Source organism: Asterias rubens, chromosome 5 (assembly GCF_902459465.1).
Source record: "Asterias rubens chromosome 5, eAstRub1.3, whole genome shotgun sequence".
Lineage (NCBI taxonomy): Eukaryota > Metazoa > Echinodermata > Asteroidea > Forcipulatida > Asteriidae > Asterias > Asterias rubens.
In genome coordinates this window covers 20,840,415-20,853,481 of record NC_047066.1, presented here as the reverse complement: position 1 = coordinate 20,853,481, position 13,067 = coordinate 20,840,415, and the positions used below count along the sequence as shown (strand labels likewise).

At 37.8% G+C, this 13,067-nt stretch overlaps 1 protein-coding gene across 2 annotated transcripts; it reads right to left on the bottom strand.

Annotated features, from left to right (window-relative positions):
* Positions 1 to 4,537: 4,537 nt before the first annotated feature.
* On the bottom strand, positions 4,538 to 9,284 carry LOC117290226. Of its 2 annotated transcripts, none has more exons than XM_033771487.1 (4): positions 9,114 to 9,284; positions 7,097 to 7,188; positions 6,743 to 6,924; positions 4,538 to 5,189 (listed from the first exon to the last, which is right to left on the bottom strand). In XM_033771487.1, the coding sequence occupies exons 2-4, from the start codon at positions 7,137 to 7,139 to the stop codon at positions 4,980 to 4,982; spliced, it is 435 nt and encodes a 144-aa protein (XP_033627378.1). In that variant the 5' UTR covers positions 7,140 to 7,188; positions 9,114 to 9,284; the 3' UTR covers positions 4,538 to 4,979. The 2 variants fall into 2 exon arrangements, with proteins under 2 accessions (XP_033627378.1, XP_033627380.1); XM_033771489.1 differs by lacking the exon at positions 9,114 to 9,284 and adding an exon at positions 8,492 to 8,566.
* Between the last annotated feature and the right edge of the window lie 3,783 nt (positions 9,285 to 13,067).

The following is a 13,067-nucleotide window of genomic DNA, read 5'->3' as shown; positions in this document are numbered from 1 at the left end:
TCGTCTTTAGGAATTTACAAAAAGTCCAAAATAGCAGTTTCTCAGATGTAACATTTCGTTGGACTTTTGGTATATAATTGGTAACGACGTTTCGAACATGCTACGCTCGTCTTCAGTAGTAGTATATCAGACTGAATATTTCTTTGGTCTTTTGGTACTTGACTCAAGTTTAAAACAATACTTCTAAATTGGAATGGGCACGGGCGAAAATTCGTGCATTTGCGTACACACAAATGTTTTTTTTACACAGGCTTACAAAATTTGCAGTTGTTGTTTACGAACCTCCTAGTTGGTATGATACTACTCTAGAATTGCAGAGGTCCTTAACTCGAATCCTACCCGAGTAATATGCCTGTGATTTGATATTTCACAAAACTTGGAAAAGTTCTGAGTTTACAGTGCTCACACACATCGGTATTATATGAATGAGAACAAAATATCCCCGATGCAAAGTGTGAACTATAGTTATTTTGTAAATCTTTACTTAAAATCAGTAAAGATATTTAACTCTTTTTCTATGTAAACATGAATTAAGTAAGTTTGGCTGATTTAATTGATAAGGAATACTGTTTGTGAAGAGTCAAGATCTTTACGATTTTCAAAGGTCATTTATAGCAAGTTATAAAAACACGACAGTTTTGGGAGCAAGGTATGCTCAAGAGAGATTATTATTCATACACTTATCAACCAATTAGTATAGGAATATTGCATCTAGAATTTCCTTCACCTATCTTTGTATTGTTTAGAGAGCCACGTTGTTCTTCGTGGCCCCCGGGGCTGGATGTATCTTATTGAGATCCTTTTATCCAAAGAATTATATTATTAGATGTCACCCGAACAGAAATTTGGCGAGCGGGTAGTTTCGGTACGTAGTTGAAGTCATGGTGTGCAGAAATCGAGCGTTAAGTAAACGTTTAGAGTAATTATTCACTTTATGCAAATCTTTATTAACGAGAATTTGCATATTTTGTTTTGTGAATAATTAATTTAAAACGTTTATTCAACGCCCGATCTTCTACTTTCCCACCATGACTTCAACTACGTACCCAAAATACCACTTTGCCAAATTCCTCTTCGGGTTAAGTATTTAACAACACAAATAATAAGACACATCCAACCCTGGGGGCCATGAATCACAAAGTGGCTCTCTAAAAAAGCTAAAGACAGATACCAAACCGCTACAATTTGTACGAAATTGACAAGCGAATGACAAAATTATCTCTCGTTCAAACCACTTAAGGCGTTTCAATTATGATACCTCCCTTTTGGTACAGGGAATCATGAAACAAATTTAAACAGTAGATCCATCTACAACACAATTCTGGCTTGTACGCCCCAAACCCCCTATTACTAGTATTTATATTGTTCAGATGACCCACTGAAGAGATTTTCCCACGGTACTAGTGCAAACCTCGCCTAGTTGTTATACCATGGTTTCATACTCCCACCATTCAACTTTTCAAATCCTACGGAAATGATCCTCCCAACTCGGCAAAGCACCCACAGTGTAAAATAAACGCCAAGCTGGCAACAGCAAATCTCTCTCATGTAATATATAAACATTGGTTTGATGTCGTGAATGATGAACTGCACAAAATAATAAAGAAATTGTGAAATAAGCAATAAGCTAAATAGCCGTATTTAGTGCTCAATTTGAGGCATGGTGTACCATCCCCGTTCGTCTTCGTTGTTTTCTTGAAATCTCAGGAATTCTTGACAGGATTTTAAGGCCGGTACTTTTACCAGATGAAAACAATTAGTTTTAAAGTACGGGTACATTGCGATGGGCACCACCTGTCATTTATCGGGCAAAGTTTACCTCCCAGGATTCGAACCCACATCTTTGTTATTGCAAGTGCTGCAGGCTAACCACTTGACTACAGTGACGTAATACTGCATGGACGGCCCTCTAGGTTGCGAGATGATAATGAAAGAAAAAACTCCCTTGTCACACAAAGTTGTGTGCTTTCAGATGCTTGATTTCGAGACCTCAAATTCTGAGGTCTTGAAATCAAATTCGTGGAAAATCACTTCTTTCTCGAAAACTACATTTAGTACTTCAGAGGGAGCCGTTGTCGCATGCAATTATGTCCTCTATGCAATACTATCCGGATGACATTATTGCATATTATGCAATAACGCCGGACGGTTTTGCATATGTAATCGTGTCCGCCCGGACGCTGCTGTGTCCGCCCGGACACATTTGCATATGCAGTTGTGTCCGCCCCGTGCAGTAAATTAAACGCCATTGGTCGACGGAACACGTTCGCCATTTTTGTACAAGCTATTAGTGCATGTCATGAATGACATGTGAAATGATCGGCCGTTGGGTATTCGCTGCAATCATTAAATACGCGAATATTCATGCTGCATATACGCACACAGATAAAGAATATAATTGTTTAAAGGGTGTACATGTCTGTAACTTTTGTAGGACAAAAAACACAATGTCCACAGATTTACACTAAACTTACACAGTTTGAAGATAATGATAGTAGAAAGCTTCCCTGAAAATATTACGTGCTGAGGTGCTGTAGTTTTTGGGAAATGAGTAAAACAATGAAAATAATTTTCGTCTCATACGACGTAAATTGTTTTAAGCATTTACAAACGTATTTTCATGACATTGTTTTACTAATTTTTTCAAAACTACAGCACCTCAGTAAGTAATATTTGAAGGGAAGCTTTCCACTATCATTATCTTCAAACCCTGTAAGGTTAATGTAACTCTATGGACATTTAATGTAAATCTATGGACATTTTGAAAAGGTACCCAAATCCTTTAATTCTATATCTATGCACGCTCGCTTACGCGCGCACATACATTGTACAAGTACAGTCATGTACATGTCAGCCGGACGGTATTTGAATAGCCCCGGACACGATTGCATATGCAAAAGTGTCCGGAGCAGACAGTATTGCATGGCAGACACAATTGCATCCGACACCGTTTCTCACAATGTTTTATACTATCAACCTCTCCACCAAGAAAGGTTTTATGCTAATATTTGAGTAGTTACCAATAATGTCCACAGCCTTTAAAGGCAGTGGACACTATTGGTAATTACTCAAAATAATTATCACCATAAAACCTTTCTTTATTACCAGTAATGGGGAGAGGTTGATGGTATAAAACATTGTGAGAAACGGCTCCCTCTGAAGTGCCATAGTTTTCGAGAAAGAAGTAATTTTCAACGCATTTGATTTCGAGACCTCAGATTTAGAACTTGAGGTCTCGAAATCAACCATCTAAACGCACACAAGTTCGTGTGACAAGGGTGTTTTTTTCTTTCATTATTATCTCGCAAGTTCGATGACCGATTGAGCTCAAATTTTCACAGGTTTGTTATTTTATGCATATGTTGAGATACACCAACTATGAAGGCTAGTCTTTGACAGTTACGAATAGTGTCCACTGTCTTTAAAGTAATAAATAACTCACCACGAATCCCTTAAAAAAAGACTAAGCAGAAACAAAAATAAGGTTATTAAAATGAAAAGACCTTTATTACATTTCTTGGTAAGAAAGCAGTTTTAAAAAGTATATACGACGTATATATTGAACTTAAGGTTTATAAATAAGTTGATCACTGCTTTATCTCGTATTATTGCCATACATATTTCAAAAAGATGATATTCTATGAATGTGACTTGCTGCTTTGGGTTCCCAATTTGTCTAGACCAAGAACCACCCAAATCTTACAATTCAGGAGGTTTAATCTTCAAAAGCTACAATGTGGAATATTTCTCTTTTTTTTTACGATTTTGAGAATATCCTTATTATATTTTTTAAATAATCATGAGAACTCACATGCCTGTGTTTAACATTTTGCGGTGCAATGAAAACGGTGACGCTTATGTTGATATAAAACATTTTAATTAAGCCACCCCTTTGTTCATGTCATTAAAATATTAAAACAAGTGTAGCTAAAGGGTGCAATATCCAATGGGAGACTTTCTGGGACGATAGAGGGCAGCAGACTTACCGGGTAAATCCATTGTTCTCAGAATTATGCGCATGTTCAGAACTACGTAAACAATGGAAATTTACCCGGTATGTCTGCTGCCGCCTAGCGTTGGAAAGTCTCCTATTAAAAATGTTCGTTTAGTGAGCTCTGTTCCAATGTTGTGTCTATATAAATGAGTCACAGACTTATATTGCTATGTGAAATGTTGCATAGTTATAAAAAATAAATTAAAAAAAAGGCCTTAGGCATGTTCAGTCGACTCATGTTACAATATAAAGTTTGATTATAAATCCTTTATGAAATAATTTGTGCATGGTAGACGTTAAAGAGAAGACTCATCACCGCGAAGACATATTATATACGGCAAGGATTACATTCCACTAAGCTATTTCTATATTGGCACAGCCGGTTATGTTTACTACCTCTACAAATTAAGTTTAAATAACCTCATATGAACGCCAGTCAATTCGCCACCAGCAAAGTCAGCCACTAAACAAAGTCGCCCCTAGCAAATTCGCCCCCTAACATAGATTGTCGCCCTTCTCAAAGTCGTTCAGGGCGAGTTTGCGAGAGGCGACTTTGAGAGGATAAAGTTTGTATGTGATGGGGCGACTTTGCTTGTGGACGACTTGGCTCGGTCGAGTTGACTGGTCCTCACTCAGATAGTGTTTAACCTTTACCGTGAAAGAATCTATGGCCCCTTTCGAATCCACGGCTTCTGCTATGAATTTGGCTTCAGGCTACGTTCTCTCGTCTGAAGCCCCGAGCAGGTCACAGGCACGCGGGGCCAGGCTAGCTCGAGCCGAGTCTGGTGCCGAGGTCGTGGTTTCGAAAAGGGCCTTATACAAAAAGTAGTTCTACTTTCTCTCTCCCGGTGTCAGTTTTCCGAATGACCAAATACGGTAACATTACGTCATGTGACGCCTGCGCCCAGCAAGCGAAAGTAGTCAGTTGTCCCGGAAAACTGAACACCGCGGAAGACAGAAACCGCCACACCTGCCTCTCTATCTTTTACAGAGTGAACATCACTGTTGCTGCAGCCAAGGAGATAGTGGCGGCAATGTTGACAGCTACGCTACCAGCACCGTTACAGCCATCTGTACCACAGCAACACACAGTGTTTCCCTGTCCAGAAACGCACCCATCCTCGGATAGGCAATCAAAGCTTGAGTAACACGTTCTGGCCACAGTGTAGACGCCATTAATTCTGCCGACTGTTTTCTGAAGAAAGGACAAAAGAGCAGTATTTAAGGCACTGATTGACACCATTGGTGTGGTAATAACTCAAAATAATTGTTAGAAAAAATACTCTGAAGTCCTGAGCACTAGAGTGCCATCCCTAACACATATCGAGTTACCTACATGATTTAACTCATCAAGACGTCTTAGTCGTGGACTAAGTTAACTTCCGACATTTTTTTTATTTTGCTAAGTCGATTTATTCAAAACAATCAGTTGACTTGACAACTTAATTTATCTCACCAAGTCGACTTAGATAAATTGGTAAGTCGACTTACTGACATGATTTATCTCAGAAGTTGACTTAGATAAAATTATTAATCGACTTACTGACATAATTTATCTCACCAGGTCGACTTAGATACAAAAAATTAATCGACTTACTGACATAATTTATCTCACCGAGTCGACTTACATAAAATGATAAGTCAATATTCATGTACTGACATTATTTATCTCAACAACTCGACTTTGGTCGACTCACTGACATAATGGTCTCACCAAGTCGACTTTACAGAAACTAAGAAGTTGACTTATACACAGCCTGAACACACGTTGCAATGTGTGTGTATAAAATATTGTACACAAGCACTATGAGAGCACGCTATCCGCACCTCGTCAAACTCTAATTGTATCCGTCAATTCAGGTATCTTCTTCAATTTTATTTCATGTAACAAGCAAACTTATTAATTTACTGATTTGGGGGTCAACGGTTGTTAGCAAACTGCGTCCAACTAGAACTACACAATGTACATGCAAAAATAGTGTTACTGGACTCAGCTCACGTTTTGACCCTACTATTTCCTAGAAAGCTACGCGATAATGAGTCATGCATTCAGTTCTAAAAGGATACAAGTTTTTTCCGCCATATTATTCATCAAACTATAAGACTTTACACAAATAAAATATTATTCAGAAAGTTTGTGTATGGAAGTTAACAGAAAGCACACATTGGAACCGGAGTTTATAGTGACCAAAGTGCAACCACCCACATATATTCAACGGACCATGAACAATATTCCCCCCAAAATCCTACGTGTGTAAAGGGAAATGTGAAATAAATGTAGCCTTTTGTAAACAGACAGATATGAGAACATTGTGACCACAAACAACAAAATGTTTTCTTGGAAGACGAAATATTTTTTGAGGACAAGCACAGTAAATGGTAAAACAGGACATCAATTATTATATAATTATTCCCTATTACATGGAGAGACATGTATTGGAAACCGACGTTTTAAGAAAGCGCAAGAGGCGTTAATATGTACTGTAAATCTGACATCGAGAATGTTGAACATCTTTTTCCATATTGTATCCTCAACGTACTTAATGTATTGATCTATGTGTTAATGTTCTATAGAAGATGTTTGATCTTTGTTTCCACTGGGGATGAAAAAACGGAGTCTAAGATCTCCACTCAAAAAGAAGAAAGAAAAAAGAAAGAACAAAATGAACGATTAAATATATAATATAAAACAATGTTAATATAATAAACAATCACATAAACAATTCAAGTACATTCCTTATAACTTACAGCGCAGACGTCGTAAATGGGTGAGACAGTGCTACAGTCTACGTCAAGCACCCCGGAGCTGGTTGTCCCATTCTCAGTGGGAGAAGACGGTGCATTGAACGGGTCATCACACTGTTGGCTATCGACTACCGAACTAGCGACTCCGAGGGTGCAAAGATAGCACCTGATACCCATAATACTTCCTGTTGGTAAACACAATGAACTAGAATGGTTATTTTGTTCAATTTTCACAGGTTTGTTATTTATGCAAATGTTGAGATACACCGAGTGAGAAAACTGATGGACTTTGACAATTACTAATAGTGTCCAGTGTCTTTAAAGAAATGTACAATTTGTCAAAGAAAAGTTATTTACCAATGGAAGAAAGAAGGAGTACAGCAGTCAAAAAAGTCCTCATTTTGAAGCGATTTGGTTTTCGTCACAGTTGTCAAAAATAGGTCGCAATCCTGTTAAACGAAATGAAACAATTAAAACTAGAAAATATACAATAAACATAACAGTTTTCAAAACAGTTTTGTATCTGCCTGGCGGCCAGGCCAGGGCACAATTTCATAGCGCTGCTAAGCACAAAGATTTGCTTAGCAGCGCTATGAAATTTCCTCCTTGGTAAAAACAGGATCTCATCAACCAAATTTCATTTTGTTGCATTTGGCTTCTTACTGGTATTAAGCTGTGGTGTGCTTGTCTCATCAACCAAATTTCATTTTGTTGCATTTGGCTTCTTACTGGTATTAAGCTGTGGTGTGCTTGTCTTGATAATCACGTGGACATTTGGTTGTCATTCCTGTTTTTATCACGGGAGAAATGTCATGCTAAGCAAATTTTTTTGCTTAGCAGCGCTATGAAATTGGGCCCTGGTTTCTCAGTAGTTTGCTTATGTTCTTACATTTTGTGTTTTTCTTACAATTATTTAATTGCTTGTTTCTGTAGATCTTTGATTATTTTAAATGTTTTTTTTTGTTCATGTTTGCTGGCAAATAAAATGAAATGAAAAATCCAAAGACGTACGTCACTTTTGTCTACCTGGTTCTGTACATGTTCTTACAAGGAATCATTAAAAAATATATTTTTAATTATTTTTTAATACACCTTTTATCTATATCTTAGGCCTATACTAAAACAGTCTTTACACGAAGAGGAACATAGTGAATAAATTAAGACCGATTACAACTGTAACTGTAAAATAAAATAAAACAAAAATAAAACAATTCTAGACGGGATAGGAATGAGTGCTCCAATTTTCTTTTGTAACCCCCCTTGATATTTTAAAACCGGATGGAATGTGTACAAAACAATGAAAATTATTTTAAATAAAATGGAAAGGGAATATATATTCACTTGAAAATCATTGAAAGTTTCTTCAAGGGAAACAATATGACTAACTTGTTGAACTGCAAAGTTTGATAAAGTAAAATCATTTAAATGCCATGTTGAAAAAACTAATACACGTGCACGCCGATTGGAGTACGAGAAGCCTTTTTGAGGAATGGTGGACACTTTTTACTATTTTTTATATACTTCGATTATTGACTCAAACAAAAAAAAGTTTTTGTTTTTATCCATAAACGTGATGCTCTAGAACATGTGTAACCGTCTGGTTCATAATTTTGTTTTGCTTAGCATGAAATTTCTGCCTTGTATTATGGTTTTGTCAGCCTACCGGGATACTAGTACACAACTTCAAATAAAACAGGCTAGTGAGACTTCTTATTAGAGAACACAATAGCTTTATTTAATAACTTAACTTACGAAACTTAGGTAAATTAAAGACGGAGACTCCAACCTCCCAGACCAGGCTAACGGCTACTGGCGATCATAGGCCGCGCCCTGGTATAAGTACTATACCCCGTACTTAATTAGTATTCATAATATTACTACGCCATCATACGAAAAGTAGTCCCATAACACTTGATAAAAACATGATTACCATCTAAATATCCATTCTTTGCATATTTTTTGTTACTGGTATTCAACTGTAGCTTCCTTATCCTGAAAATCACGTGAAAATTTGGTTGGTAGAAGTCCTGTTTTTATCAAGGAAGAAGTTTCATGCTAGCAAATTTGTGTGCTTAGCAGCTCTCTATCTACCTTCATGGTCAAAGATTGACTTGGTAGAATGATAAAGGTCTATAGGAGTAGGCCTACATCACCGTAGTTGTGGGTGTGTACAGACACTTTTTACCCAACCTAAATGTACATGTAGTGTCATTTTATTGTGTCCACCATACCACACCATATACATTGTAACTACCAAAGGACGCTGTTTTACATGAAGTCGCCGCCCTATATATAGCAGCCCAGGATGGACCCCTTTTCTTTATGATAAATGATATTAAACGTTTACATAATAGACTAATTGTTGTTTACTTACGAGGAATGCAATGGAGATTATATATCTTTCTCGGGATGAAGGTCTGGAAAGCAACTTGGTCGGGTCTCTGTTTCTTTTCACTGGAGTCTGACGGTCAGTATATATACATGTACGCTGCTCAAAATGGTTAGTGGCCCATCCAATAACCAGGTGATGCGAATTGCATTACGATGTGCAAATCATTCGGGTGGAACGAAGAAGCTAGTGAGTATAGACCGCCAAGGATACAAACTTTCACTTTGCTATTCTGCCAGTTCCTTGAGACTATACTTCAATAAGAATCTGTCATTGATCGATGGCGTCAAGAAAGAAGCGACCAAGAACTAATGTACGCCTCAATAACGCAAAGGATAAGAGCTAGGATTGCGGGAAATGTTCGGGTCGGAGTTGAACATATTATTTGGCGTTCCATACAAACCTAAATAGCCAGCCAACATTCCCTAGGGTGATTTGTTTAACAAAGATAGACACGTGACCCAATATAAGCCAATGACAAGGAACGATTCACGTGATGTTTTAATACTTGTTAATATTACGCAACGACCGTAGACTCGTCCTCAAGGCTAAAACACGACCGTGAAAAAGTCACAAAACTACAGCGGTGCTGTATCCATGGAGGAATTCTACCTCCATGCTATATCTGAGTCCAGTTCTTATCGAAGATTGTCATAATGTTAATATTCGGTGATGCTGGTATTTCAAAGGCAAGTATGGAAAACGACAAGTTGGTAAGACCATGGAGCTATGGTAAGACCATGGAGGATTCTACCTCCATGGTAAGACCATGGAGGAATACTCCATGGTAAGACAAGACTGTAGTCGAAGTATAGTAAAACCATGGATGGAGGTATAATTAAAACAGCCTTGAGCCATGTGATGAGGGGATTGCATAATAAGTCGGACCACGGTCATTACAAGGAAGAGAAGGAGCTCCAACGACCCGGAAAACCGCAGAGTAACAAAAGACGTAACCTACTGATTATCTGGAAAGATATTCCTGACCACGACAATACCCCTGTCTGACCATGGATGTAGCTACCTCCATGGTCTGACCAGTGGAAAAAGATAAGAGACCTCCAGCTGACCGTTGTTTTCGTTCAAGACGTAACCTATTGAATTATCTGGAAAGCTATTCCTGTTGTTAACTTCCCTCACCGAAAGAGTCGCCACAGAATGTAAAAAAATGCAAAAGGAAAATAATTACGGGAATCAAGTTACGTAAGAAAATAGTAAATACCATCGCGTACAGTAGGCCTACAGTTAAAGGCAAAGGACACTACCGGTAATTGTCAAAGACGTCTCGATCCCTTGGTGTATCTCAACATAATGCATAAAAAAAAACCTGTGCAAAGTTGAGCTCAACTGGTTGTCGAAGTCAGTTGCGAGATAATAATGAAAGAAAAAATCACTTGTCACACTAAGTTGTGTGTTTTCCGATGCTTGATGAGGTCGAAATCAAATTCGGGGAAAATGAAAATTACGTTACTTCAGAGGGACCCGTTTCTCAAAATGTTTTATACCATCGATCTCTCCCCATTACTCGTTACGAAGTAAACGTTTTGGGCTAATCATTATTTTGAGTAACTACCATAGTGTCCACTGCCTTTAAACTTATATGCCGTTCAGAGACGAAGTTCATCCCTTGATTGCCTCCCATACACCCAAAATTTCTGAACGAACAAAGGAACCGCCAAAGGTGGCAGAGGTTTAAACAACCCATAAAATGCTTAAAGAAGCTATAATACACAATGGAGAGCGATGTACGTAGGCCTACTGGCGTATGACAGGTTTCTTAGCACAGTGAACCAGTGTCAAACATGTTTAAAATAACTATAAAACAATCCTTACAACATAAAAGTTAGTCAAAAAATAAATTCAGCCTATAAACTGAAAAATTAAATAAAGAACGTAACGACGTAAGCCCATGTCAGTCAACATGGTGACTAATTACTTAACGTCGTTTTGACTAATTTATTGTTACAGTGAAATTGTCACACATTTCCGTTCAGATTCTGAATTATGTGATCATCTTTTATCTAAGTTTAGCATTGCGCAAAATACCCCTGTAGTTTGTTTGGTTCAATCACAGGCATCCAAACAGGCTAATGTTTATCGCCAGTATTGTTCAACTAGTGGAGAATACCTAGCTAGGCGCGGCCTGCATGCCTTATAATGTCACAGTGCTAATGTTAACAATTGTCATTGTTCTTGCTTGAGTTCCAGGAATTTGGGGAATGTGCTAATGTGTTTTATTGTAAGCATAGAGCAAGGAAGAGTTGTAGGTGAGGAATGTTTAAGTGATTGCAGGCGAAACCAGTACAATTTTATTCAGTACGCAAATTGATCTTCCCAGAGAAGGCAGCAACTTTGAGAGAGCCCGCTGAGGCCCGACGATGTGAGTATGTGGCGGGCAGACCATGGCTATTGGGTGAATTGGGTGAAATATTATCCCAAGATTTTCTAAGATTTGACAACATACAGTGCAAAATTTCAGCCTATAATATGCCGATTCAATTTCCAACGGTCTTTTACAGGCAGTGGACACTATTGGTAATTGTCAAAGACTAGTCTTCAAAGTTGGTGTACCTCAACATATGCATAAAATAACAAACCTATGAAAATTTGAGCTCAATCGGTCGTCGAAGTTGCGAGATAATAATGAAAGAAAAAACACCCTTGTCATACTAAGTTGTGTGCTTTCTGATGCTTGATTTCGAGACCATTAAATTCTAAACTTGAGGTCTCAAAATCAAATTTTGTGGAAAATTACTTCTTTCTCGAAAACTACGTCACTTCAGAGGGAGCTGTTTCTCACAATGTTTTATACTATCAACCTCTCCCCATTACTGGTAATAAAGAAAGGTTTTATGGTGATAATTATTTTGAGTAATTACCAATAGTGTCCACTCCCTTTAAAGATTTGCAACGATCAGCCTCCAAGAGTTTGTCTCCAGGTAATGGCCGTAAGTTCACTGTCACTATTATTATTATTATTAATCGAAGAGGTTGTTTTCTGTTAAATGCAATAAAGAGATTGTTTTCTGTTAAATGCAACAAAGGGATTGTTTTCTGTTAAACGCAAGAAAGAGATACCACCAAAGTATTTAGAAATGTGGAATTTACAAGTTGCTCGTCGTGCTTCTTTTTTTGAACTCTGTATTGTTGTGTAATAGAATTAGATTGATGGTTGCAAACGGATTCAACGTACTATTTTGTGGCACAAGTTAAGATTATTATGTACATACATGTATTGGCATAGTTTTTTCATAATGTTTAGATGGCTATACTCCGGGTAACAGTCCGCGAGACAACCCGCTCAGTACACCGGCAGAACCGGGTGGCGAAGTTTTTGTTCCCAAACGACATTGCAATAATTTTTATTTCTTTTCCCTTTCGTCAAAATTGGCTCTTTCCGTCAAAATTACGTCATAATGAAAATATTAAAATATTTTACCAATTGCAATGTCGTTTGGATTTTTTTTTAGCAACTGGGTGCGAGATGAGAGAAACCTCTATAGGTTATAGAGGATTATAAATATAACTGGTGGACCATTGGTATAATTGTATCAGAATTAGAATTCTATTTATATGGGTGTCGAAATCACTAGCATCTGAAAGCGCACAACTTCGTATGACAAGGTTTTTTTTCTCCTCGCAACTTCGATGACCAGTTGAGCTCAAATTTGCACAGATTTTTGCATGAGATACAGCAAGCAGACTGGTCTTTGACAATTACCAATAGTGTCCAGTGTCCTTAAGATACGCAATCTTACCTGACTCTTTCTTGGATATTCCGGCATCCGAATAGCACACATGACAACTTTGCTCCATCTTTCCACCGGTGTGAACGACTTGTGAATTATTGGAGTTTTTTTAGTTGGTGCGCCATTAATCTTGAAGGGCGCCACCAATTGACGAATAGGCGGATAGATGAACAACGGAGCAATGGCGGCG